Source organism: Stenella coeruleoalba (assembly GCF_951394435.1).
Source record: "Stenella coeruleoalba genome assembly, chromosome: 11".
In the NCBI taxonomy this organism is placed as follows: Eukaryota; Metazoa; Chordata; class Mammalia; order Artiodactyla; family Delphinidae; genus Stenella; species Stenella coeruleoalba.
The window spans coordinates 63,151,964-63,177,066 of record NC_137157.1 but is presented as its reverse complement, the minus strand read 5'-3'; the positions used below and the strand labels follow the sequence as shown (position 1 = coordinate 63,177,066).

Sequence of the window (25,103 nt, the reverse complement as noted above, 5' to 3'; positions counted from 1 at the left end):
GAAAAAGTTCTTTTCCCAAAGAACTTTTAATTAAAAAAAAATTACAGCCAATCAATAACTAATGGGAATATATTTCAATTTGCACCAGGGGTCAGGGCTTAACCAACACTGTCACTGAAGGTAACCATCAGTGCCAGAGGCCTTTCTAAAACAAATGATTAAAATGGACATCACTGTATGCCCAGGACTAGAACTTTGCCTGGTATATAGTAGGCACTTAATAAACATTTGTTGAATTAATGAATCTGTAAGTAAAAATACATATATGTGCAAATTATTCTTCCATGTTACTGAAACATTTAACAGATAAGGAATTAAACATTGTAACTTCAGTTCTTAGCAGTGCCATAGCCACTTAACAACTTGTCACCTGACACCCACCTGTCTTTTACATACTATCATTCATTCACTTATTCAAAGTTAATTCTTTCATTGCCTCACTTACTCAATGAACACTTACTGGTAACGTTCTATGTTCCAGGCATGGGGCTAGACGCTAGAAATACAAAAAACAGTGAGACCTAGTTCTGTCTTTGAGGCAGTCACACCCTGGTTTATGGATACCTGTCTATCTATACATCTGGCACTGGATGGTCCTTTAATCCCTTATGATTTCAGAGCATGTTGTAGGTTACAAATAACTTATTTATCCTTACAAACATGTAGAGCCAGCTGAGGCTCAGAGTTATGAGACTTATCTAAAGTTACAGAGCTGGGAAGTACAGACTCAGGACTTCAACCTGCTTTTCTGATTCCCAATCTGAGGTCCTTTCCCCTTTTCTCCCTTTCTCTCCCTCCCCACTTCTTCTTTCTTTTACATATAATCATACTGATAATTAGATCACAAATAGGTACTTCCCTGGTGGTCCAGTGGTTAAATCTGCCTTCCAATGCAGGGAATGTGGGTTCAATCCCTGGGCAGGGAACTAAGATGCCACAAGCCTAAATTAGGGTAGTCACCAAGGAGAAGACACATAAAATGTAGACTGGGGGCTTCCCTGGTGGCGCAGTGGTTGAGAGTCTGCCTGCCAATGCAGGGGACACGGGTCTGTGCCCCGGTCCAGGAAGATCCCACATGCCACGGAGCAGCTAGGTCCGTGAGCCATGGCTGCTGAGCCTGCGCGTCCGGAGCCTGTGCTCCACAACGGGAGAGGCCACAACAGTGAGAGGCCCGCGTACCGCAAAAAAAAAAAAAAAAAAAAGAATGAACTACTGATACATGCAACAACATGGATAATCTCAAAAGCTTTATACCAAGTGAAAGAAGGCAGGCACAAACTACCACACACTGTATGACTCCATTCATATGAAATTCTAGAGATGCAAAACTATAGTGACAGAAAGCAGATCAGTAGGTGACAGGAGCCAGATGAGGGAGAAGCGGCTGACTGCAAAAGGGAACAAAGAACGTTTCTGAGGGGAGGAAATGTTTTATGTCATGATTATGGTGGTGTTTACATGACTGTACCATTTGTGAAAATTCACTGTACCCTACACTTAAAATTGGTGAATTTTATTATGTGTAAACTATACCTCAATAAAGCTGATTTTTAAAAATGCAATGTTTTATAATGCCCAAGACTGTGGTGGGATTGTGGGCAGACAGTGCAAGGGGCTGGAAGTTAGGAGGGTATAAGGAAATAACTCTTTCTCTTTTCTCAGGTGGCAAGTCTTCTCTTTTTTCCTTCCCTTAACCCTTGGGGCTGGGATGCTCCCTCCTCCAAGCCCCTCTCCCATGCAGTTCAGGCCAGTAGCAGCTCCTTCACCACAGTTCAAGGGTCACACTAGTTGATCACTAGCCCAGAAGAGATGCTTCTAAACCTTTTTTAAAAAAGCAGCTAACCCCCTTTTGCAAGCAAAGCCTTCTGTAGAACCTCACTATCTAAAACAGATAAAAGCAATGTCTTATTAGAATACATTTGTAAGTTCAACTTCATGATATCTCTGTATTATAAAATCATTCGATATCAACAAGCTTGTTCTGACAAACCCAAAAATTTTATACGTAGGACATTTGAGTGTATATATTTTTAAACTACTGTTTTAAAAATATTTAAAATATATTTAAAGTTTCTGGGTAAAAATGGTAGATTGAACACACGTATCTAATTTTGTTCTACTAAAAATATACTAAAACTATAGCAAAGGGATTTTTTTAAGGCATAAGTGCACAAAGACAGGGAAACAGGAGAGGAGACGAGCAAAATACTTTAGGAAGCTGTTAAGCATATGGATGAGTGGTTGCTGATAGACTAGAGAAGGATGAATCCTAAGGCAGAAGTGGGGCAACCATATGGCAAATGGAATCAGTTGTGCCAGATTGCTGACCACCCCAAGAAGGAAGTCCTAAAGATGTGACATCAGAGGTTCCCTGCAGTGAAGCTCTTGGAGACAAGCCCCACCCATGTACCTCAACCCACAGAGCACAAACGCTTCTCACTGGGATTTTGGTAACCCATCCTTAAATGTGAGCAGACAACCAGGGATTATAGGACCTTCAAGCAAAGAATCTAACATGAAAGAGATCAAAACCACAGAAAAAGAAATTTGGAGAAAACAGTGATTATGCAAGAGAAGAAAACTTAAACCATCATTAGTAGTGTCAGAGATAAGCTATTGCAACATTGAAACAAAATAATATGCTATAAAAAGGAATAGCTGGAGAACAAAAATAAAGTGAGAGTAATAAAAGTCTTTAAAATATTGAAAAACTCAGTAGAAGAATAGGAAGATTTGAGGAAATCTCCCAAAGACAAAGTAAAAAAGATGAAAAGTAGGAGAGAAAAACAAGAAATGAGAAGGACCAGTCCAGCAGATCCATCATCTGAATTATAGGAGTTCCAAAAAAGAAATAAGAAAGAAAATGGAAGTGAAGAAATCACTAGTGGGATGATTCAAGATTATTTCCCAGAAGTTAGGGGCACTGAGTGCCCAGCACTACAAATAGCTTCTCTAAGACATATCACTGCCATTTTAGAACACTGGAGACGAGGAGAGGTTCAGAGAGGGGGTAGAGCCCTTGCTCCACAACAAGAGAAGCCACTGCAACGAAGAGTAGCCCCCGCTCGCCACAACTAGAGAAAGCCCACGCACAGCAACGATGACCCAACACAGCCAAAAATAAAAATAAATAAATAAATTTAAAAAAAACTGTAAAAATAAAATGTGACTGATAAAAGTTTATGGAACCTCTGAACCACTTCTGCTGTACCTAGAGGTCTCAATAATAATGTTTGAAAACAACAGGACTAGGCCCTCATTTGAGGCCATCTAGGTATTACAATGAAAACCAGATGAAGTTTTGGAATTCCCTGGTGGTCCAGCGGTTAGGACTCCACCCTTCCACTACAGGGGGCATGGGTTCCATCCCTGGTTGGGGAGCTAAGATCCCCCCACGTCACAGGGCGCTGTCAAAAACAAAAACAAAACACCCACATGAAGTTTCTCTCTACGTCGGCCCCAAGAATGACTCTCTCTTCCTTTCCTCCCATTTGTCACCTTTAATTTAGGACTTCTACTTCGTATTGGTTGCTTTCCTACCACTCCCCTGCTAGACTCTAAGCGCCTTGGAATTGGACCCAGGTGAGACTTCTTTGTATCTTCAGGACCTAGCACAGTACCAAGCACGGAGCACAGGCTCGATTAAGTGTTAATAAATAAAGGAAAAAAGAAAAACCTTTACCCGGGCCTTGGACAGAAGGTGCTCGACCTTTCTGCACCCGTATGCCTGGAGCTCTGTAAGTTACTAGCCCTGAGACGTTCAGCAGTCATTAAATAGCTTTAGGCTATAATTCCCTTACCTGTACAACATAACATTTATCTCACATCTTTATTCCTGAAATAAATTGGGCCCCTCGCCTCACGATTTCACCACTTGGTGGGAGCCAAATCTCAAAAGAAGTAACTTTGGGGTCACGTAAGAAGCCCGTGTACGCCGCACAAGGGCAGGAGTTTCCCGGGATCTGTCTGCTTTTTTTCCCCACTGCTATTTGCCCAGTGCCTGGAACACTTCCTGGCACATAACAGGTGCTCAGTAGTTGTTGAATGAGTGAATTAAAGTGCTAAAAATACGCATCGAACCAAAAAAACGCTCTGTGAAGCGCAAAGATATCCCTACATTCGGAATGAATACTTGGGTCCAGCCTCTGGTCCTGGGAGCGAGCGCGTGGGATCCAGCCGCTCCGCGCGCCCTTGCAGTCGAGCCGCGAAGGCGGAGAAGCGGCGGGCCGAGGTCTGGAGGCGGCCGGCGGGAAGGGTGGGAAGGGCGGGAAGGCAGGAGAGTCGCGGGCGCGCGCTGAAGGGTCGGCACCCAAACTCAGGCCGCGAACCGCAGCCTGGCGTCGGCCCTCCGGCCGTCACTCAGAGCGCGGAGCGGGCGTGCCCCGCGTCCCGCCCCCCGGTAGGCGGACCCCGGACCAGGAGGCGCAGGGGCGGGGCCTTGCTCTCCGCGCCGGGGGTGGGGCCGGGCCGGGGCTCTCTGGGCCGGTGGAGGACCCGGCTGGTCGGCGGGAGCGACCGGAGCCCCGGCCACCAGGGCGTGCGACCCCCCACTGGCCCCGCCTTCCCGGCTGCGGCCGGCCAATCAGAGCGGCTTTTACTGGTGGGTGGGCCGAGCCGGCCCAGCTGCTCGGAGGCTCTGGCATGGTAACGTCCCCGCGCGGGTGTGGAGGGTCCTGGGTCGGTCCCACAGCGCCCCCGGCGGCCCGGGCCTGGGCCGGGGGGGCGGGGAGGCCGCCGGGGGTACCCGGGACCCCGGGGCAGAGCTAGGGGAATGAGGGGTTAGGGAGAGAAGCCAGGGAGGGGGGAGGGGGCGGGGATTTGGGGGAGAAGGGGCGGGGGAGGCCATGATGGAGGATGGCGGAGGGTGGGGGTGTTGAGGGGAACTAGGGTTGCGGGACTGGGTGAGGAGGAGCAAGGGATGAAGCGAAGAGTGCGTTCGTGGAGAAAGGTCGAGAAAGAAGAGGGGGCGAGAGATGTGGGAACCGGTGGACTAGGGGAAAGCTGGGGGCCACAGTTTCCCCCCTGGGATATTTGGCGTGCGACATGCCCCTTACCCAGACTCAGTGCTTGAACCCTTTGGAAGCCCTGGGTGCCCCATAAGACCTCTTGGAGACCCCCTCCTTCATTTCCCCGCATTGTTTCCTGAGGTGAGGAGGGGGCATTGTTTCCTGAGGAAAGAGAGGCTTCCGGCCCCCACGCAGTGCTGGACAGTCCAAGAAATGGGAGAGCAGAGGCTCCTTGGTCCCAATCCTGGCTCTGCCGTCAACAAACTCTGTAACAACTCTGTGTGACCTTGGGCAAGTCACTACCTTGCTTTGGGCCTCAGATTTCCTATCGATTAAAAAAAAAAAAAGGAAGATGCATGGGAATGACATCCTAGATCTCTTTCTGCTCCAAAACGGGGGGGGGGGGGGGCGGTTCTTGAGAGAGTTCAGGAGAATGGGTTCTAGGACGTCGGGAAGCAAAAGAAAGACGAAGATAGAGGCTAGGCCTTCAGCTGGGGCTGCAGAAAATCCCCAGGGATGTGGGGGGATGGTAGGCACAAAGCAAGGATGGGGCAGGCTAGCCAGCGCCTCTGGAATCCTGTTGGAGGGATGGGAGAACTCTAAGTAGAGGAGGGGTTGAGACCTAACCCAAGAAAGATGAAGACCAGAAGTAACATTCTGTTCATCAGAAGGAGAGTGATGAGATGGCAGGATCAGAGAGAAGCAACGGAAGGTATTTTCTAGTATCTTTGGGGAGCAGGAGGAATAATGAGGCTGGTACAGGGGAGTGGGGACTAGAATGGTTTCGAAAACAGGGAGGGAGAGGCTGGTGCTGTTTGGGGCAGCTGAAGAAGGGCAGCAGGTAGATAATTAGAGCACAGGGTAATCAGCTGGTCTCTCAGTCTCCATGATACTTTTCTTTTTGGTGATGGCTACCTCCTTCTGAGAGGTGTGCCTCCCAGCCTTCATTTTCCAGCACAAATCCCTTCAGGGAGTGAGCTAGACCTGGCCAACCTTGGGATCCCCTGGCTGTCTGAGGATTTCAGGATTGTGTGAGGATTGGGGTAAAAAAGAAAAGAGGGGAATGAATTTGAATGTGAGAAATACCTGTGGCACTATTGTCTTTGCTGGGAGGCCGCTTTGGGGTCAGACTGCTTGGATTCCAAACTTGCCTCTGCCATTTAATCTCTTGGAACTTTGGTCAAGTCACTTGATCTCTCCGAACCTCAGTTTCTTTATCTGTAAAATGGGGATAATAACCTCTAATATAATTGCAAGGATTAAACGAGTGTTTGGCATGGTATCTGGCTCATAATAAGCGCTCAGTAAATGTTATTTTTCCCTCTTTCCATTCTCTTCCTTCTGTCTCTCCAGTCTTCTCCTTTTCTCGTTTTGTTCTTCTGAATCTTCAGTTCTGAGATGCCCCTCAGATGTGGGGGCTGAGAAAAACTGATTGTATCTGTCGGGGCCAAGGGTGGTGGGGTGTTGGGGGAAATCCTCCAACTGGCCCAGGTGAACACATGATGATCAGATGATCAGTTGTCTCTTCACTGTCTGTCCCCAGCCTACAAATGTGTTTTTGTTCCAGGGAAGACACATGATCTGCTTCTCTTTCAGCCCCCTTTCCTATATCCCTCTCTCATACAAGTTACGTCTTCAGATTCTCACACAGAAGTATAATAAGACCTGAAGTTGCATAGGCACTGCAGCAAGTGAGATAGGGGCAGGGGTGTTTCAGGAAAGAAAGGCTACACGTCACACAGGGGAGGCTCAGGGAAGGGAGGGCTTTGGAAGTTCCATAGTAATTTATGTTCATTCCATTGCTGTGTCCTCTCTGGGGAACTGTCCAAAACAGGCTAGTGTCTGGATTCTGGCCAGGGGTCTCCATTCCAAGTTAAAGATGGTCATATACAGTAAGTTTTTAAAATTGTTTAGGTTTTCCCGTGCCAGTATTTGGTTCTAGTTCACTTTCCCCAGCCACACAGACCTCTGCCAAACTGCCTGTCTCTCACATCACGGTCAGCTTTTACCCAGAGAATTTATACAAATGTACCTGGGTACATGTGCACACACATACACATTTGTCTGTTTTAGGATATTCCAGTATGCAAAAATAAGTTAAGGGGTGAGTCTGCATCTTATCACAGCACTTTGTGTGCAGGGCCCTGACTAGACACTTCAGAGGAGGCTTAAAAGGAGAAAACGCAATCCCTAAATGTAGGGAAATCCCCACCTGAGTAGGGAGACAGGCAGTCCCATGTGAAACACCCAGCAAGCATCCACAGAGTAGCATGTCACTCTGTGCAAAGTAGTGCAGCATTTATCCTGAGGTAGGAGTGTGTGTATGTGTGGAGGATAGTCATAAAGGTAACCTGAAGGAGGTGACTATTGGATCATCTTGAACAAAATAAGAGACAAAGAATAAAAGAAACACATGGAGTAATCTAACAGTTTGTGCAAAGAGGAGGAGGGGAGCCATTGAGTCAGGGTGAGCCAAGAGGAGTGTGGGATGGGTCTTGTTTAAAGGCTTTGAATGAGATGAGATGAGAGATTCTGTAGGGTGGGCAATAGGGACCCACCACTGGTTTTCAAGCAAGAAAATGTTGGAACCTTCCCAGTTTAACCACATGGGTCTCAGGGGATATGCTAGAGTGAGGAAAAGAGAACTGCTTCCTGTGGTAAGGACTGTGCTTTTAAGGGAGTAGGGCTAGAGGGCAGATTGGATCCAGCCCTGGGACCAATTAGTCCCCCTTAGTTTTTTATCTGAAAAATGAGGACTGCCTAGGGTGGTTGCCAGCATCCTCTCCAGCTCTGACATTCTGTGTTCCCTGAATAACTGCTAGACCTTAAGATGGCTTTGTTTTGTGGGATTTGCCAAGACCATTCAGTCAGTAAGTCAAGAAATAATAGCACATACTGTGTGCCAATAGGGGGTGGTGAGGAAAATACAATGGGCATAGGATATTGGAGTGAGCAAAAACAGTCCCTGCCCCTTAGAGTTTTCAGCCTAGTGGAGGTGCCAGATATTTCATTGATTCTAAGACTCACATTTTAACATTTTTGAAGTCAAGATGCATCTTAAAATCAGTGGAGTATCATAATTTAATTGGCAGCATTTGTTTTTTATTAGTGCCACGTAAAATAAGAATACAATCAGAATTGTACAAATAACTGTAAAATTCCAGTGGATAATTGCTGAAGGGGGAGGTAACATGGTGTCTGAGTGTGTAAAAGAGGGCTCTGACTAGTCCGCTGGGTTGGAGAAAGGCATTCCTGAAGAAATGATGACTGCCAGATGTGAAGGATATGTAGGCGAGTTGTGTGGGCTTGGAAGGAAGATTGCCCCAGGCAGAGGTGGATGTCTGAGGTGGGAGGATTGAGAGAAGGAGCTTAGCATGGGTGAAGTAGGCAAGGCAGTTGGGAAGCAAACGTGCCACAGCCTCCCAGACCCATTAAAGAGTTTTAAGCAGGGGAGTAACATGCGTGGCCTGAGGTTGGAGTGGGTGTCGGGAGACCAGTCAAGAGGCCACTGAGGTAGGTCAGATGAAAAAAGAGGGGTGGTAGGGGTGGAGGAGGAAACGGAGAGAAATAAATGGATTCAAGAAATCTTTAGGAGGTAAAATTAACAGGACTCATTGATGTATTGACAAAAAAGAAGGAGGTGTGGTGAGTGACTCACAGATTTCTATCTTGGACAACTGTGTGAATGGTGGCACCAGTCTCTGAGATGGGCGACCCTGGAGCCTGGGAGGACCCAAAGATGGTTACGTAGTGTCTGGGAGGTTAGAGAGGATCCTGAGGCAGCTTGGGTGGGAAAGTGTGGCACAGAGAATTGGATTTCCTCCCATGTTGATTGGTTTCTGACTTCCACGCGGAAGAAAGTTTCAGGGGGCAGGAGCAGGTCTGAATACAGGGCTTAGAATGTGTGATCCCTGAGAAAAGGTGATCCATGTTGGAGTAGTTTGACTTACCCTTCCTTCTCTTCTTAGGACAAGATGGGTGGGAAGAGAGGAAGTACAGATATTGCTAAAAGTAGAGATTAGAGCATTTTTAAATGCTGAGCCTTCATACCATAGGGATAATTGGGAAAGTAGGGAAATTGGGCAGCAGTGAGCCAGCTCCCACCTTTCTGTGGAACTCCTCCCTACCACCCCCCACCTTCCAAGCAAAGAGGAGGAAGGGCAGAGCCTTTTAGCTGCATCTCTGTGCCCTAGTTTACTTTAAAAATTTTTTTGAAAGGGTAAATATAGTCATATTCAAAGTTACAAAAGGGCAAACAGAATTCTCCTTTCTACCTGTCCCCATTCTCATTTCTTGTGTGTCATCTTTTGTCTCCAATTTTTATACAAGTAATAAAACTTTGCTGCACTTTGCTTCCCCCCCCACTTGTTTATGTATCTTAGAGATTATTCCCTATCAAGACAATGAGCCTCTTCATTCTTTTTTATGACTGCATAGTATTCCATTTTATGTTTGTGTAAAAGTCCATAGTTCCTTGCTGATATTTAGGCTATTATAGTCTTTTGGTTTTATAAATAATGCTGATATGAAAACCTTGTACACAGATATAGGGCTATATCTATAGGATGAATTTTTAGAATCGGAAGGTTCTATATAAAGAGGATTTGTTCCTTCATTTGTTCGTTCATTCACTTAATATTTGTTGAGTACCCATTATGTGCCAGACACTGCGGCAGATACCAGGAATCCAGCTTTCAACAAGTCAGATACGATCTCTGCCCTCATGGAATGTTATTATTCTCTGGTAAGGGGAAACATATCCAAGCAAACATAATAATTACGAAACTGTATATGTAAGGAAACTACAAAGGGAATCACAATAAATTGGAAGTGCTTTAACTAGAGTCAGGAAGGCTTTTTAGAGCAAGTGATAATTACTCTGAGAACTAAGTGGAGTGATGTGGCTAGCCATTAGGTGTAGGATAGGGAGACCTAGGCTGTTCAAAGCCTCATGCACTGGGACATGAATTCAGAATCTGTAGGGGAGGTGATGGTCACTGGGTGCGGGGACTGGGGAATAAAGCTAAAGAGAAGAGGGAGGGAATGGGAATGGAAGATGTCAGAGTGAGTGAGTGACTAAAGATGAGGCCAATTAGGGGAGGGGGCTGGTAGTAAAGAGAGGAGAGTTAGGGAAACTAGTACTTAGGAAGGACTAGTGACTATGTTTAGAGACCTTTGGGTTGAGTCTCTGTACTGGGTGAATTCAGGCAGGCGAACAGGAAAAGAGGCCACTTCCTCCCTGAGTACTTTGGGGATGAGAGACCTCTGTTTGCCTGGTTTAAGGGAAGCACAGCCTTGCCCACAGGCAGGAGGGTGGGTGAAAAGCCTTGGGAAGAGCCCATCTGTGCCTGTAGTAGAGCCTCCTCCATCTTTTCTTGGCTTTGGCAAAGTGGAAACTTCCAAAATAAAGATGACATTGAAGGAGCTCAGCCAGCTGGCTCTGAGCTAGCAGAAGAGAGAGCAGAGCTACCCAGGGCTCAGAGCTGGGGGCGGGCAGGAAAATGGGCTTGGAGACCCTTCCTCTGAACTTTTGTTCCTTTTTCATCCTCACCCCTCTGCTTCCCTTCTGCAAAAGCCCATCTCTTTGCCCATCCTGGGTCCTATGACTTTTCTCTCCCTCAACAGTCGGTTCCCGATTCTGGTCCCCGGCCCCCAGCAGCGCCTGCCCCCTTCCCACCGGGGCCCCCCATGATGCCACCACCCTTCGTAAGTTTTATGTCTTTCCCTGGGCTTGGCTTTTCCAGCCTGCACCCCCAACTTCTTAGTCCCTAGCACTGCTGCATCGCCAGTATGGTTTTTGTGTAATGCCCCCGTCTGTTGCCCTTGGATGAGGGATGGTTTTGTTTGGGCATCGGGGTGGGAGGAGCTGCTTTTAAGCTCTCAGTCCATAAAGTTGACAGTTCTCCCTTTGTCTTTTTGTCCTTGGGACACACAGGGGCTGGGGAAAGGGAAAGGAGAAGTGGATGGGAAAAGACCCCCTTAGTGTGAGGGCAGGGTGGGGCTGTCTTTCTCTTTCACTGCTCCTTGTCTATATTCTTTTTTTTTTTTTTTTTTGGCCGTGCCTCATGGCTTGCGGGATCTCAGTTTCCTGACCAGGGATTGAACCCGCACCCTCAGCAGTGAAAGTGCCGAGTCCTGACCACTGGATTGTCAGGGAATTCCCCTTGTCTGTATTCTTTATACAAAAAAGTCAGGCTGGAATAGCAACTGGTGGTCATCAAACTGGGGAAAAAGAGGTAGGAGGCAGGGGACTGGGGGATTTGGGACTGGACACCTGCCTCTGGCCCTGCATCTGAAAGGCCTCTTTGGGGACAGGCATTGAAGCAGTGGAGCCTTCCAGTTGCAGTCTGGTGGCAGTTCCACCTCCCTTTTCCCTCTCCCTTCCCTGCCTCAAGAAGCTTCGTGCTTGCCTGTTATACCCAGAGGGACCCCCTGTTATCAGTCTCAGTGGTGAGGAGGGAGGCGGTTTCATGCCTCTCAAACCGAAACCTTGGAATTGTCTCAGAGCCAGGGTGGAGGGGTGGGGTGGGAGCCGAGTGGCTCTTTCCTGACAGGTGCAAAGCAGTGTCTTCTCTGCTCAGGATTTCTTCCTTTCCTCATTTCCAGATGCCTCCTCCAGGAATCCCCCCACCTTTTCCTCCAATGGGGCTCCCCCCGATGAGTCAGAGACCACCGGCCATCCCCCCTATGCCACCTGGCATCATGCCCCCAATGCTTCCACCAATAGGGGCACCACCACCACTCACACAGGTAATCCTCTCCCCTGTACCAGGGCCTCAGAAAACCCTTGTCATTTTAGCTGCGGGTAGAGGTGAGAGTGGATATCTGGACTTGAGAAGCTGGGGTGGGGAGGGAGGGAACGTGGGGCCAGGCCCAGGTGGATTTGTCTGCTGAATGGCTGGAGGACAGTCTGAGGCTTGGCTAAGAGCCCAGAGCCTGGGGATTGCCTGCGGAGGCGCCCATGTGAGGGTCACAGCCCCGACAGGATCTCTCAGGACCCTTCACAGCCTGTGCTTACCTTCACCTCGGTAGCTGGTTTTTGTCTTCTTTGTATCCATAGATACCAGGAATGGTACCACCCATGATGCCAGGGATGCTGATGCCAGCGGTGCCCGTCACCGCAGCGGTAAGCACTGAGGGGACAGGAAGTAGGTTCTGCCCTGCAGCCCAGTGGGCCTGACTTGGAGCACAGGGACATGGCTTCCATTCTTTCCCTCTTCTTATTGCATCCACCGTTGGCCCAGCTGCACTCCCCACACTGAGTCCTCCTCTCCAGTCCAGCCATGTACTCAGCTCTTCTGGTTTCTCACTCTTCCCCAAAGGCACATACATTCTCTCTTTTTACTCCCCCTGCTATGCCCAGCTCCCTTAAGGAAACACACTCATGCCAGACACTGCTTACCCTCACAGAGTTAGCACTGTGGACACTTGAATACAATTTCCTCTTCATCTTCTGTGTCTCTGGAGGAAGCAGCAGTACCTGGGGATCTCTCTGTACCTTCTTGTGCTGTTGTTCAGTGTAGTAGAGTCTGGGTACGATGTGGCATTTGGTATTCACTGTGGAAAAGATGTGCCATGGAGGTTTACTCAACAAAATACTCTCACTTGAAAACGAAGAAAGGAGCTACTGTGCAATTTCCCTCTGGGGTCTTAGAGCCATGGCCCCAGAGGGCAGGGGAAGCCTGTTAGGGAGCAGAGATCCCTGGGAGCAGGATACTTGGATCCTGGCCTGGCCTGCTTCTTCATCCCCCATGGCCTGGGTCTTGGGGGCCACTGGGCTTGGCCCCAACCCTTCCCCCTCCTCTTTCTTCGGCAGACGGCTCCAGGTGCGGACACCGCCAGCTGTGAGTCTTCTGGGGGTCTGTTCCCCCCAGGCTCGGAGGTTGGGGGGGAGAGGGGACCATGGACTAGAGCCCACCCCGGATCATGCCTGTTGGGATGCCAGGGATCCTGGGATGTTGATGGGACCAGGGGATATTTATTGGGGATGGAATAAGGGAGGAATAGATGGGGATCAGACAGGGGTTGGAGCAAGGACTTAATATGTTTCCTTTGGCTTCTTTTCTAGCTGCTGTGGCTGGGACGGGCCCTCCGGTGAGTTCTTTCAGCTCAGGGGTCTCTGGGTAGAAAGGCTGAAAAGGGGTGCTAATCATTAAATTTTGGGGGTGAGGAGAAGAAGCTTTGGGAAAGGGGCCTTGACCACCATTCTGTGCACCCTCCCCTCCCCCAGAGGGCCCTGTGGAGTGAGCATGTGGCCCCTGATGGGCGCATCTACTACTACAATGCTGACGACAAGCAGTCCGTGTGGGAGAAGCCCAGCGTGCTCAAGTCCAAGGCAGAGGTCCTGAGTGGGGCTTTCTGTCCCTTCCTTTCAGCTGCCCTGACCCTTCCACGTCCTTGGCTTCCCCTGAGTCTCTAACCATACACGTGGTTCCTCTGATCCCAAGATCCCTGACCATTCCCCGACCTCCCTAGGATCTCAGGAAGTCCACCTTCCCCCACGTTGAGCCAGGCCAGGTGGTCGCTAAATACTCCTGTGTCCCCTACTCACTGGGTCCCCTTAGCTCCCCCAACTGTGGCTGGAAGGTATGCCCAGCCCACTGATGTTCCCTGGCCCATCCTCTTACAGCTCCTGCTATCCCAGTGTCCCTGGAAAGAGTACAAGTCGGACACAGGCAAACCTTACTACTATAACAACCAGAGTAAGGAGTCCCGCTGGACCCGGCCCAAGGACCTGGATGACCTGGAGGGTGAGGAGGGGGTGGGCCCAGGCAGGGGCTCTGGGTGTGGCCCTTGCTACCCTATAACCATGTTATCCTTTCCTGTTGCAGCTCTAGTCAAACAAGAGGCTGCAGGGTGAGTGACTTGCCCACCTTGCCTACCTATCCACCTGTACCTGGGGCCACCTAAGGGGTGGGAGTGGCCTCTCCCCATGATCCCTACTCTGTGGGAGGAAGAGCCAGCTCTCAGTCTCCTTGTGGAGTGGTCTGCTCTGGCCCCAGTCCTTCACAGGATAGAAAGACCAGCCAGCCCCTGACCACCTCTATCCCTGCTCTACTGGACACTGCCCTTCCGGCTCACCTGCAGGAAACGGCAGCAGCCACGGACACTACAGCCTCAGCCTTCTCAGCCACAGCCTGACCCCCCACCTGTGCCGCCTGGCCCCACCTTGGTGCCCACGGGCCTCCTAGAACCTGAGCCAGGTGGGAGTGAAGATTGCGATGTGTCAGAGGCTGCCCAGCCTCTGGAGCAGGGGTTCCTGCAGCAGCCAGAGGAGGGCCCCAGCAGGTGAGGGCTGCCCCCCATGGCATTCCAGACACTGGCCTCAGGCTCCCAGCTGGGTTCAACCCTTGACCTCTGCCAGGTTTCTCGGGAAGGGTGTGAAGATCTGGGCATGACCTCTGAGGAACAGAAAATGGCTTCCCTGGGGAGCAAGGGGGAGTGTCCTGATCACGCAGGGCACTGAAAGCTATAGGGACTGGGGGACACTGTGGCAGAGTCCCCTTTGCCCCCCAGTTCTGCTGGACAGCATCAGCCACCACAGCAGGAGGAAGAGGAATCAAAGCCAGAACCGGAGAGGTCTGGCCTCAGTTGGAGCAATCGGGAGAAGGCAAAGCAGGCCTTCAAGGAGCTGCTGAGGGATAAGGTGCTGAGAGTGGGGCTCCCAGGGTAGGCCTGGAGGGGGCAAGAGATGGGCAGGCCCCATGACCCCCGCCTGCTCCATTCCAGGCTGTCCCCTCCAATGCTTCGTGGGAACAGGCCATGAAGATGGTGGTCACCGACCCCCGTTACAGGTAGGTCTGGGCAGGCCCTCCAGACCTTGTTCATGGGGGCAGCTGAGCCAGGGATTCCCCAGGAAACCCCAAGGGGGCCAGAGTGAGGAGAGTGATAGATGGGTGAGTGTGCTGGGAAAGAGAAGCTGGAGAGCCTCCAGGAGAAGGAGGGGAAAGGGATCTGACATGAGACATTCAATAAATGCTTGTTGAATTGAATTGATTTGAATTGAATTAATTGGGGAAACAGGGGGCTGGATAGGGCAGGGGCCTGACGGCAACTTGAGAACCCCAAAGCGAAAGGGCCCAGTGTTAGCAGTGTCTTAGAGCCCCGTCTTGTCACCTCACTGCCTCTTAACCCTCCCCACATCCCAGAGACCTACCTGTCTTGCCTCCCTGTGCCCTTGGAGCCCCTGCAGCCTGCTGTGCCCATGCATGGACACCTGTTAGTTCTATGAGACCTGTCCCCAGTGTGCCATGACCCTGCTTTGTGGGCTGTGGTTCAGGCTGACTCCTCTGTCCCCATCCCACTCCCACCCTGTCCACCCCAGTGCCTTGCCCAAACTGAGTGAGAAAAAGCAGGCATTCAATGCCTACAAGGCGCAGCGGGAGAAGGAGGAGAAGGAAGAGGCCCGGCTAAAAGCCAAGGAGGCCAAGCAGACCTTGCAGCATTTCTTGGAGCAGCATGAGCGCATGACCTCCACCACCCGCTACCGGTCAGGGGGCCGGGCTGGGGTGGGGCCTGGGAACCCTGAGAGCCTGTGGGCCGTCTCTGTTCTCTGCCTGCCTACTCACGGCCCATATGCTCCACAGGCGGGCAGAACAGACCTTTGGGGAGCTGGAGGTCTGGGCTGTGGTCCCCGAGAGGGATCGAAAAGAGGTTTATGATGATGTCCTTTTCTTCCTGGCCAAGAAGGAGAAGGTAACAGTCACTGGGCTGGATCCATCAGTCACAGTCTCATCTAAGACCTTCCATGTCTTTGCTTCCTTGTGGACCCAGCCATTCACTTCTTGCTGCCCCCAGGGTCCCAGCTCCTTACTCAGAAGCTGGTGTGGCACCTACACATCCCCCATTTATGCTTTGGGCCTACAGCTCTGGGTGTGGGAGAACAGGAAGGTCTCTGAGGGCTTGGTCTGTAACCTGTTTTCTTCCCCTTTCCGGGGACATGAAGGCCTTGAGTCTGGCCATCCCAGAGTCCCCAGGCTGCCTGCCTTTCCCCAGGTATTCCTCTACCCAGGCCCACTTGAGTAGCTCCAGCCTGCCCTGCCTCACCCTGACCGTGTGGCTCCCTAGGAACAGGCCAAGCAGCTCCGGCGCCGCAACATCCAGGCCCTGAAGAGCATCCTGGATGGGATGAGTAGCGTCAACTTCCAAACCACATGGTCCCAGGCCCAGCAGTACCTCATGGATAACCCCAGCTTTGCTCAGGACCATCAGCTACAGAGTAAGCCTGGGTCTCCACTCCTTCCTGTCCCTTCCCTTTTCCTCACTGACCCCTAGCACCAGCCTCAAACCACTCCCCTACACCTCTTGCCCTCTTGGATGTCTAGGAGTCCCCAGCACTTACTCAGCCCAGAACCTTTCTGGACTCTGGAGATCCCAGAGTGCTTCGGGACACCTCCTTTCTCCCTCCAGGGTCCACTGTTGACCTGGACAATGTGTGTCCTTGGGGGAAGAGCACTGGTGTAGGAATCAGAAGACTTGGAGATGATTTTTATAGCTCATGTGAATATGGTCTTAAATTGCTTGGTAGGGTGGGCCTTAAGTGGTCACACATGTTGCAATAAGCTGCCGTTGGCCTGTCATCACAGGCAGTATCTTCAGATATTCACCTTCTGAAGTTATATCAAAGCCTGGTTGATTCCAAGTCCCATAAAAAATGAAATCTCAGTTCCTGAGATAACTGATTTCGTATGATGACTTCTAGTAACCAAATTCACAAGAGCTGAATACTTCTAATTTTTTCTCATATAATCAAGGAACCCTCCTCAAGAACCATCATTCCAATAGCTTCTCCTGCAGAGTCCCCTGCTCCCCCAACCCCACCACCCTGGGTGTCCCCAACACCTACAGGGGCAGCATCTTTGAAGCACTGGGGGTTCTGGGTCTGAGAGGGTGTCCCGCTGGTGTGGTGCCCACTGAGCCTCCTCCCTGCGGTTAGACATGGACAAGGAAGATGCGCTGATCTGCTTTGAGGAGCACATCCGTGCTTTGGAGAGGGAGGAGGAGGAGGAGCGAGAGAGGGCCCGGCTTCGGGAGCGGCGCCAGCAGCGCAAGAACCGGGAGGCCTTTCAGGTAGCTTTGCTGCCCTCTGGATCAGAGCTCAGCTCTGCCCCAGACCGTCACCTCTTCACCCATGCCCTGCCTCTTCTCGGCCAGTCCCACTGCTTTCTCTATGCCCAGCCCTGTCCCAGCTCCACAAGGCCTCTCTGTGCCTGCACTTTTGCTCCCACTGTGTCCCCTCAACCTTGGGCTGTGCTCCTCTAGGGAGACTAGACATATGCACCACCCAGAAACTGCCAGCAGAGAGCGCTCTACAAGCGTGGCTCGCCAGCTAGGCCAAGTTTATTTCCCTTCGCTGGGGAGCCAGACAGGCATAGCTAGCTTGTCCCCCAGCTTGGAGGTGGCATTGGTATTGGTAGTGGCGGGGGTTACTTGGCTGTAACACATTTGGGAAGCTGAAACCAAGTCATGGGAAGATAATGCTGCAGGCAAGTTTCCGCTGCTTTGCTTCCTGGTCCGGCTCATTTTCCTTTTAAGTCTGTCCCCTTCTGTTTTACACTCTCTGCTTTCACATTGCTCTCTGCCTCCCCATCCGTATCTCTTCATCTCTGCCTCTTGCCTGCATTTCCTCAGTCTGGGTTGTCCCTGCCTCTCTCTGCCAGCTTTTGTCTTCTTCCCCAGTCTTTGGCTCTGCCTCCCTCCCTTGCTCACTCTCCCTGTAACTGGCCTCTCCCTGCTTAGACCTTCCTGGATGAGCTGCACGAGACAGGGCAGCTGCACTCTATGTCCACCTGGATGGAGCTGTACCCAGCAGTCAGCACTGATGTCCGCTTTGCCAACATGCTGGGCCAGCCGGGTAAGGCAGCTGGGCTCCCCCTCCTCTAGCCTGGCTTTCTGCCCTGCCAGCCTCTCTGCACTCCCACTCCCTGGTCCTGTCCTCAACCCCACCCTCAAACCTTGGGAAGCTGCCGCCCGCCAGGCCCCCCTCCCTCCCTTCCCCGCAGGCTCCACCCCTCTGGACTTATTCAAGTTCTATGTGGAGGAGTTGAAGGCACGATTCCATGATGAGAAGAAGATCATTAAGGACATCCTTAAGGTGAGGGAAGCCTGGGTCTGTGGATGGAGGCAGGCTGGGTGCAGGGCAAGCTCCCAGGACAGAACTCCCCAGTAAGGCCTGTTTTGTGGGAGCATTGCAGCTCGGTTCAGGAGATAGCTACTGTGATCCTTTACTGTGCGCTGGGGACACACAAATGAATAAGATACAATTTCTGCCCATAAGGAGCTCACGGTCTAGTAGGAAGATGACATGACAGTGGCTATACAGAGGGGCAAGTGTTAAGACAGAGAATCGAAAGAATTGCCATTTGAACTGCACCTCTAAGAACGAGTAGGTGGAGGAGGGTGGAGGTCCTGGGCGTAGGGTACCACAGGAGCAAAGAGGAGCGAGCAGCACAGCTAATCATAAACTGGTAGCCCATAGATATGTTCCTTCTGCCTGTACAGAGTTTTAGAAAAATTTGGAATTTGATGCTAACATGTTAAAATCAAGAGATTACAATTAAAATCTGGATCTTCAGCGTCTCTTGGAAATTTGGATTATCTAGCAGCACTAGGCTCGTTTTGTGAGGCATTCAGTGGACTTGAGCTGAGATGCCACTGCCTTTTAGAAGGGGCCTGTCCTCCTTATCTATCCTCACTCCTCCCTGTCACCTCCGTGATGTGGGAGCGAATTCACCTGCCATTTCTGATCGCACGTGCACGTTGGAGAATTCTCAATATCCATGTCTATCAAAGGGGGAAAAGTGAGTGATGGACTAAGAGAGCCCCATGTTTCAGAAAAAGATAACAAAGAGAAGCATGTTTCTTTGTGGAAGTGAAGACCATTCTCATGGGTTTGAGAGGGCAGTGTGGATAGTGGTTAGGAGCAGGACTGTGAAGGTGGACTGCAGGGGTAGAAGTCCAGCTTAACCACTTACAAATTGTGTGACCTTGAGCAGATTAATCTTTCTGAGCATGTTTTCTCGTCTGAAAAATGGGGAGTATTCCTTCAGACTTCACCTGATTACCAAGGGGAGTAACTTGGTACCTGAGGTGGAGAGGGTCTGAGAACAAAGTGGGGAATGTCCCACTGCACACACATTTCTTTAAAGTCCTGTGTTTTGCCTTAAGAATTCATGCAGGTGTTGCATTTTAATACCATAATACTTCTCTGTTAATATAAACTTAATATTTTAAAATTACTTACCATTAGGTAAGATGTATCATAATGTCCTGTGGCTTCCTCTGTTTCTCTGGAACCACATGCCCCAGTTGGGAAGGAGAGCCCTGCCTGTAAAATTCCTTGAATGGTAAAATAAGGAATTTGGATTTTTATCTTGTAAGTAATGGGGAGCTGGGAATGATGTGATTAGCTGATGTCTTGGAAAAGCCCAGGTGGTTGTGTAGAGCAGCGCTTGCAGCCAGAGTGCTTGTATGCTTAGGGATAGGCGTGGTAGGAGGACAGGACTTGAAGCCTCAGGATACTAGAAGTGGTAGTGGCCAGTGATTAAGATAAATTCTGAGCTTGAGTCTTCCTCTTCTTACTCACTCCCAGACCGCTTTCCTGCTGCTGGGGCCATTTGCTAGAAAAATCTGGGCAGCATGGACTCAAGGCAGGGTTCGAAGCATGGGGGGTGAATAGGGAGACCAGGCAGGAGCTGCTGCAGTGATCTAGGTGGGAGTGAGCTCGGCGAGGGCAGTGGGGATGGCCAGTGAGCAGAGCTGTAATGTTCCAGTAGTTTCTGAAACTCCCTAGGTCTCCTCAGAGGGGCCTTGGGACAAGCCGGAGGGGGTGGGGGGGACTTTATGCTCCTTCCTGTATTTTCAAGTGTAACAGCTTGTTTCTCTTTTATACATTGAGGTTCTGCATAAGATTTTTATGGAAAAAAAGGTTTCTGCTGTGAAAATAGAAAGAAAGTTTAAAACCAGTAGGCTAGAGTCACGCAGAAGTAGAATTGACGCATTTTTTTGTGAAACTGAGGGAAGGAAGGAGTTGGAGATGTCAGGAGTGGATCGATGGCACCATTGGTAAGGATTAAGCAGGAAGAACAGGGCTGGAGAAAATAGGAATTCCACTTCTGGAATTATTCTCAAAAGCATCCAGGGGCAGGGAGGAATAAAGCACATACCAAATTTTAAATAGGATAATTATATAAAGTAGAAATATCTAATGCAAGAAGAGCTAAATTTTATTGGACTCTTAACTTTTAGCCACAGAGCGGCCGGTACTGCTGACAGGCCTGTGGGAGTCCTATCCTTGCTGAGTCCTGTGTCTCCACACCTCCTGAGAAAGAATCTTCTTTAGATAGTTCCTCCTTCTTCTTCCCCCTTTTGGGCTCCTGCCTATGGAAGGCAGATGAACCCAGGGCTGCCTGAGACCATCTACCAGCCAGGCAGACTGTGATGGTACCTCGCATCCCGTAGGGTAGTGCAGAGTCCTGGACTTGGAATAGCTGAAAGACAGACGATCTGGGCCTGAGAGATCCATGGGAGTGGGGTGGGGGTCTCCCAGGAAATGAATTCTCTTGGGATCTGCTGAATTTGAAGTGTCTGCGAAATATCCAGTCTAGCATGGGTCTGAAAATCAGGAGAGAGGTGGGGAATGAGATTGTGAAGGACAGTGTAGATTGAAAAGACTAACTGCAGGTCTCAGGGGAACAAGCACATGCAAGAGAGGTGGTAAAAGAGGTCAGAGACAGGAGGGGACCCTGGAGAGGGGAGCACTGAAGAAGTGAACAGAGGACGAGAAGAGTGGGGACAAGGCGTCCTTGGAGTTGACTCTTGGGACATGAGCAACCTCTAGGAGAGCAGTGTCCGTGAAGAGGGCAGAGTGAGTGCAGCACAGGCTTTAGAGTTGGGTAACTCCTGGCTGTTTATTGGTTGAGACCTCTGCAAGTTAATGTCTCTGAGCCTCAGTTTCCTAATCTGTAAAATGGGGATGATAACACGTGCAAGGTCGTGAAATTAAATAACATTTGTAGTATCTTGCTTATAGTAGGCTTAATAAATGTTTGTTTTCCTTTGCGCTGCATTTAAAGATTTTGAAACAAAGGGAAAGAAGCAGAGGTTGTTAGCTTGAGGAAGGTGGAGAGCAGAGTGGAAGGGGTGTTCCAGGTTAAGTGAGCTGTGTGCTTGACGGAAGGAGCCAGTGAAGAGGTGAGACTGAAGCTTGCAGTTCCCTAAGCGAGAGAGATTGGTATGTTTGAGGAGAAGGGCTGGAGAGCATGGGTTGAGGAAGTCCTCTTGGAAGAAGCAAGAAGAGTGCGCCTCTGCCATCAGCAGGAAGGCCGGGGCAAGTTCGAGCTGAGTGGAGGGAGAGGGAGGGAACCTGGGCCCGTGCCCCTGACCTCGCACGCCAGTGGCTCCACTTTCCACTGAGTCATCTTGGGCCAAGTGAGAGAACTCTCCTAAGCCTCTGCTTTACTGGGGTGTTTTGAGGCTTAGGTGAGCAGCACAGCGCCAGGTCTGTGTGTGGTGTTTTTAATAGTGTTTCGGGAGTTGTACACCAGATGGCCTCTATTTGTCCCATGGATGAGGTGATCTGTGTGGGTGTAGTGCTTAAAAGTAGGGGCTTTGTTGTTAAAAAGACCTCGGGCAGAATTCTCCTTCAGCCGTATATTAGCCCTGAAGACCTTGGGCAATTGGCGCTAGTTCCTCCAAACCTTGGTTTCTTCTTCTGCATAAAATTAGGATACTAGGACTTGTGTTTAAATTCAGATACGTGAGGATTAAATGAGGTAATGTGTGTGAAACACTCAGCATGGTACCTGGTACATAGTAAGCACTCAATAAATATAGCCAGAGGGTGGGACCTGCAGATGCTGGAATGCAAGGAACTTACTGAGCAGCAGGATGACCCAGCAGGGGCTCAAGCTTTAAGCCAAAGGGACAAAGAATTAATTGTGACAAACACACACACACACCCTGCACACCTGCCCCTGTGATCCAACCCCCGCCCCCAGTTCCCTGTGACAGCCAAGCCAAGGGTGGGCATGGGAGTCTTAATTGTCAGATGGTGAGGACTTGGACGACTTGGTCTCCAAGTACATCCCAGTCCTGTGGATCCCTTCCGGGGGAGGGGGCTCCTTGAGCATCCTGTAGTCTGACTCTTGCCTGCCCTGGAGGCCAGCCAGCTTCAGGTTCGGGCCTGTGGTGCCCCCTGCTTCATGCGCTGCTGTGCCCACAGGACCGGGGCTTCTGCGTGGAGGTGAACACAGCCTTTGAGGACTTCGCCCACGTCATAAGCTTTGACAAGAGGGCTGCTGCGCTGGATGCAGGCAACATCAAGCTGACTTTCAATAGTGTGAGGGGCCACGTGGGGTGGGGCTGTAGCCAGGGCTCCATTCTCAGACTCGTCCCTCACTCTTGTTCCGTGCCTTCTCACTCACTGCCCCAGTGTGACTCTTCCCCCAGTTCAGGGAATGATAGTAGGAGCCCAGGCTCCAACTTCCCACCTTTTAAGGTATGTCTGGGTGAGTCGGGGCGCCCACCCTTCTGGGTGACTCTGTTCTGTGTCCCGTCTGCCCTCAGCTGCTGGAGAAAGCAGAGGCGCGGGAGAGAGAGCGGGAGAAGGAGGAGGCACGAAGGCTGCGGCGCAGAGAAGCTGCCTTTCGAAGCATGCTGAGGCAGGCTGTGCCTGCTGTGGAGCTGGGCACTGCCTGGGAAGAGGTCAGGACTGCAGCCTGGCACCAAACACCACCCCCTCAGTCCTGAGGGCAGCGGTGCTTCTCCACCACCGGGGGCCCACCCCAGTCATAGCACAGCTCGGGGCCAGCTTCGGCTCCCTTCCTTCCTCTGCCCCAGCCCTGCCCTGTGCTCATGGCGGCATCATGCTGTGCTGGGGCTGGTCTGATCAGCAGTGCTCTCCTGTTCAAGGTCCGTGAGCGCTTTGTGTGCGACTCAGCCTTTGAGCAGATCACCCTGGAGTCGGAGCGGATCCGGCTCTTCCGGGAGTTCCTGCAGGTACTGGAGGTGAGGCAGAGCTTCTCTTCCTCTGCATCTGCCCCAGGCTCTTGAACACCTGCGGCTAGCTTAACGGAAGCCTCACCAGGGCTCTCCTTTCCCGGACAACTAAGGAAGGGGAGGTCTTAGGGTACCCTGGATAGACCTAAGGCCCTAGCCTCAGAAGAGGAGGCAAAACTGGATTGTAGAATGCAGGGTCCTTCCTGGGGCTAACCTTCCTCTCCCCTCCCTCTGCCTCCACCAGACTGAATGCCAGCACCTCCACAGCAAAGGCCGGAAACACGGCAGAAAGGGCAAGAAGCACCATCGCAAGCGTTCCCACTCGCCCTCAGTGAGTTGGCGGGTAGGAAGGATGTGGGGTGAGGCTGGATTGTCTGGGGGAAATAAGAGCCACTTTTCTTGCTTTTCTCCTACATCACCTCCCCTGGAGGAAGATGTGAGGATTCCTTTGGTCCTGGATTCTCCTCTTTGTCCCCAGTTCCCATACTTGAGGGCCTCTGGAGCCCAGGTAACCTCTGTGCTGACACGTGTCTGCCCATCTCCCCAGGGCTCTGAGTCAGAAGATGAAGAGCTGCCCCCACCATCTCTCCGGCCCCCCAGGCGGAGGCGGCGGAACCCCTCGGAGTCAGGCTCTGAGCCCTCTTCCTCACTTGATTCTGTTGAAAGTGGGGGTGCTGCCCTTGGAGGACGGGGTTCCCCATCCTCCCGCCTTCTCCTTGGATCAGGTAAGCAGTTGGGAGCTGGAGAGGAGGCCTTCGGGGAGCCCCACCCTCTGAGGGTAGAGTGGATTGGGACGGCTGCACCTGTCGGAGAGTAAGGAGAACTTCCCGTCCCTGCCCAGGCAGGAAACGGAGAGAAGGAAGGAAAACTGGACTGAGACTTCCTCAGACAGGTCCCTGTCTGTGAAGAATGAGCAGAGAAAAGGATGAGGCCTCCCTTCTCCCAAGGGACTTAGTGGGGATTTTTCTGTCTCCAGATCATGGCCTTCGGAAGGTCAAGAAACCAAAAAAGAGAACTAAGAAGAGAAGACACAAGTCGGTGCGTAGAGAAGGAACTTCCATCCAAGGCCCTGCTGTTTTATGAGATGTCTTCACCCGCCTCCTGGGCTGTTCTCCACAGGAACTGAGGAGGCGGGCTCTGGGCTCTTACAGAACAGTCCTGAGAGTGAGACAGACCCTGAGGAGAAAGCGGGCAAGGAGAGTGATGAGAAAGAACCAGAGCAGGACAAGGACAGGGACCTCCGGCGGGCAGAGCTCCCTAACCGCTCCGCAGGCTTTGGAATCAAGAAGGAGAAGGTGAGAGGCAGGCACCCGGCCCCAGCCCAGTCAGCGCTGTGCCCAGGCCTCGGCAGCCCTCGGGGGGAAGCTGTGGGTGAGCTGTGCCTTTGCTCCACCAGACGGGCTGGGACACGTCGGAAAGCGAGCTGAGCGAGGGTGAGCTGGAAAGACGGCGGCGGACGCTCCTGCAGCAGCTGGATGACCACCAGTGACCTGATGAGGCACCGTGCCTCGGGTCTGTGTGAGGCTGTGGCCTAGTTTACCCTCGCTGTCTACCCCAGACTTCTTCCTTAGTTGGGTCTGTGTCCGCTTTTCCTCAAGTAGCCCCAACCCCAACACATCATCGCCAGCACCTCCCAAGGTTGCTCGCGGTGTTCAAGGGTCCTCCCAGCTTCCCGGACAGCTAGTGCGGTCCCTGCCCTCAGCCCCAGACCAGCGATTGGTGGTGAATGCCATGTGGGTGGGTGGTGCCAGTAATGTGAGAAGGGGCCCCCAGGAAGAGTGACAGGCTGGTGGACACAGCCTGGGTGGCAGAGGGCGGGGTCCTTACCCTCTAGCATCAGTACCTGCTCCTGCCTGCCCGGGCCCCGGGGCCCAGTGTATGTGTGTTTCGTTTTGGTTTTGGTTTTGTTTTTTAAATAACAATATTTATAACGTGCCCAGTGGCTCTTTTGTCTTCTCCCCGTGTGCTTGCACTGGGGCTGGCTGGGGCTGGCTGGGGCTGGACAGGTGCCCGCATGGCCAGCAGGGGGCACTGGTGCCTCACGGCAGGCCTGCCTCCCTTTGTGTGGCTGGAGCCCATCTAGCCAGGTTCTCCTTCTCC

The 25,103-nt window shown here is 51.3% G+C and overlaps 1 protein-coding gene across 9 annotated transcripts; it reads left to right on the top strand.

Annotated features, from left to right (window-relative positions):
• Positions 1–4,520: 4,520 nt before the first annotated feature.
• Positions 4,521–25,103, top strand: PRPF40B (pre-mRNA processing factor 40 homolog B). 9 transcript variants are annotated; one of them, XM_079937253.1, is made up of 26 exons: positions 5,424–5,718; positions 10,632–10,712; positions 11,613–11,756; positions 12,067–12,132; positions 12,823–12,850; positions 13,075–13,100; positions 13,237–13,347; positions 13,636–13,756; positions 13,838–13,862; positions 14,094–14,294; positions 14,523–14,652; positions 14,736–14,800; positions 15,331–15,495; positions 15,593–15,701; positions 16,074–16,224; positions 16,942–17,075; positions 17,745–17,859; positions 18,008–18,099; positions 22,228–22,344; positions 22,572–22,709; positions 22,917–23,012; positions 23,248–23,334; positions 23,551–23,728; positions 23,980–24,041; positions 24,155–24,298; positions 24,400–24,944. In XM_079937253.1, the coding sequence occupies exons 2-26, from the start codon at positions 10,695–10,697 to the stop codon at positions 24,490–24,492; spliced, it is 2,616 nt and encodes an 871-aa protein (XP_079793379.1). In that variant the 5' UTR covers positions 5,424–5,718; positions 10,632–10,694; the 3' UTR covers positions 24,493–24,944. The 9 variants fall into 9 exon arrangements, with proteins under 9 accessions (XP_079793380.1, XP_079793379.1, XP_079793375.1 ...); XM_079937254.1 differs by lacking the exons at positions 5,424–5,718; positions 10,632–10,712 and adding an exon at positions 4,521–4,644 and having other exon boundaries at positions 24,400–24,943; XM_079937249.1 differs by lacking the exon at positions 12,823–12,850 and having other exon boundaries at positions 24,400–25,103.

What these genes read in the sequence shown, in the direction of transcription:
- PRPF40B (XM_079937249.1), top strand. Translation starts at nt 5,643, where the DNA reads ATGAAGACCAGAAGTAACATTCTGTTCATCAGAAGGAGAGTGATGAGA. An exon ending in TCAGAGAGAAGCAACGGAAG is followed by an intron (nt 5,719 to 10,631) that starts GTATTTTCTAGT and finishes CTCCCTCAACAG; the next exon opens with TCGGTTCCCGATTCTGGTCC. An exon ending in TCAAGCTGACTTTCAATAGT is followed by an intron (nt 22,345 to 22,571) that starts GTGAGGGGCCAC and finishes GTCTGCCCTCAG; the next exon opens with CTGCTGGAGAAAGCAGAGGC.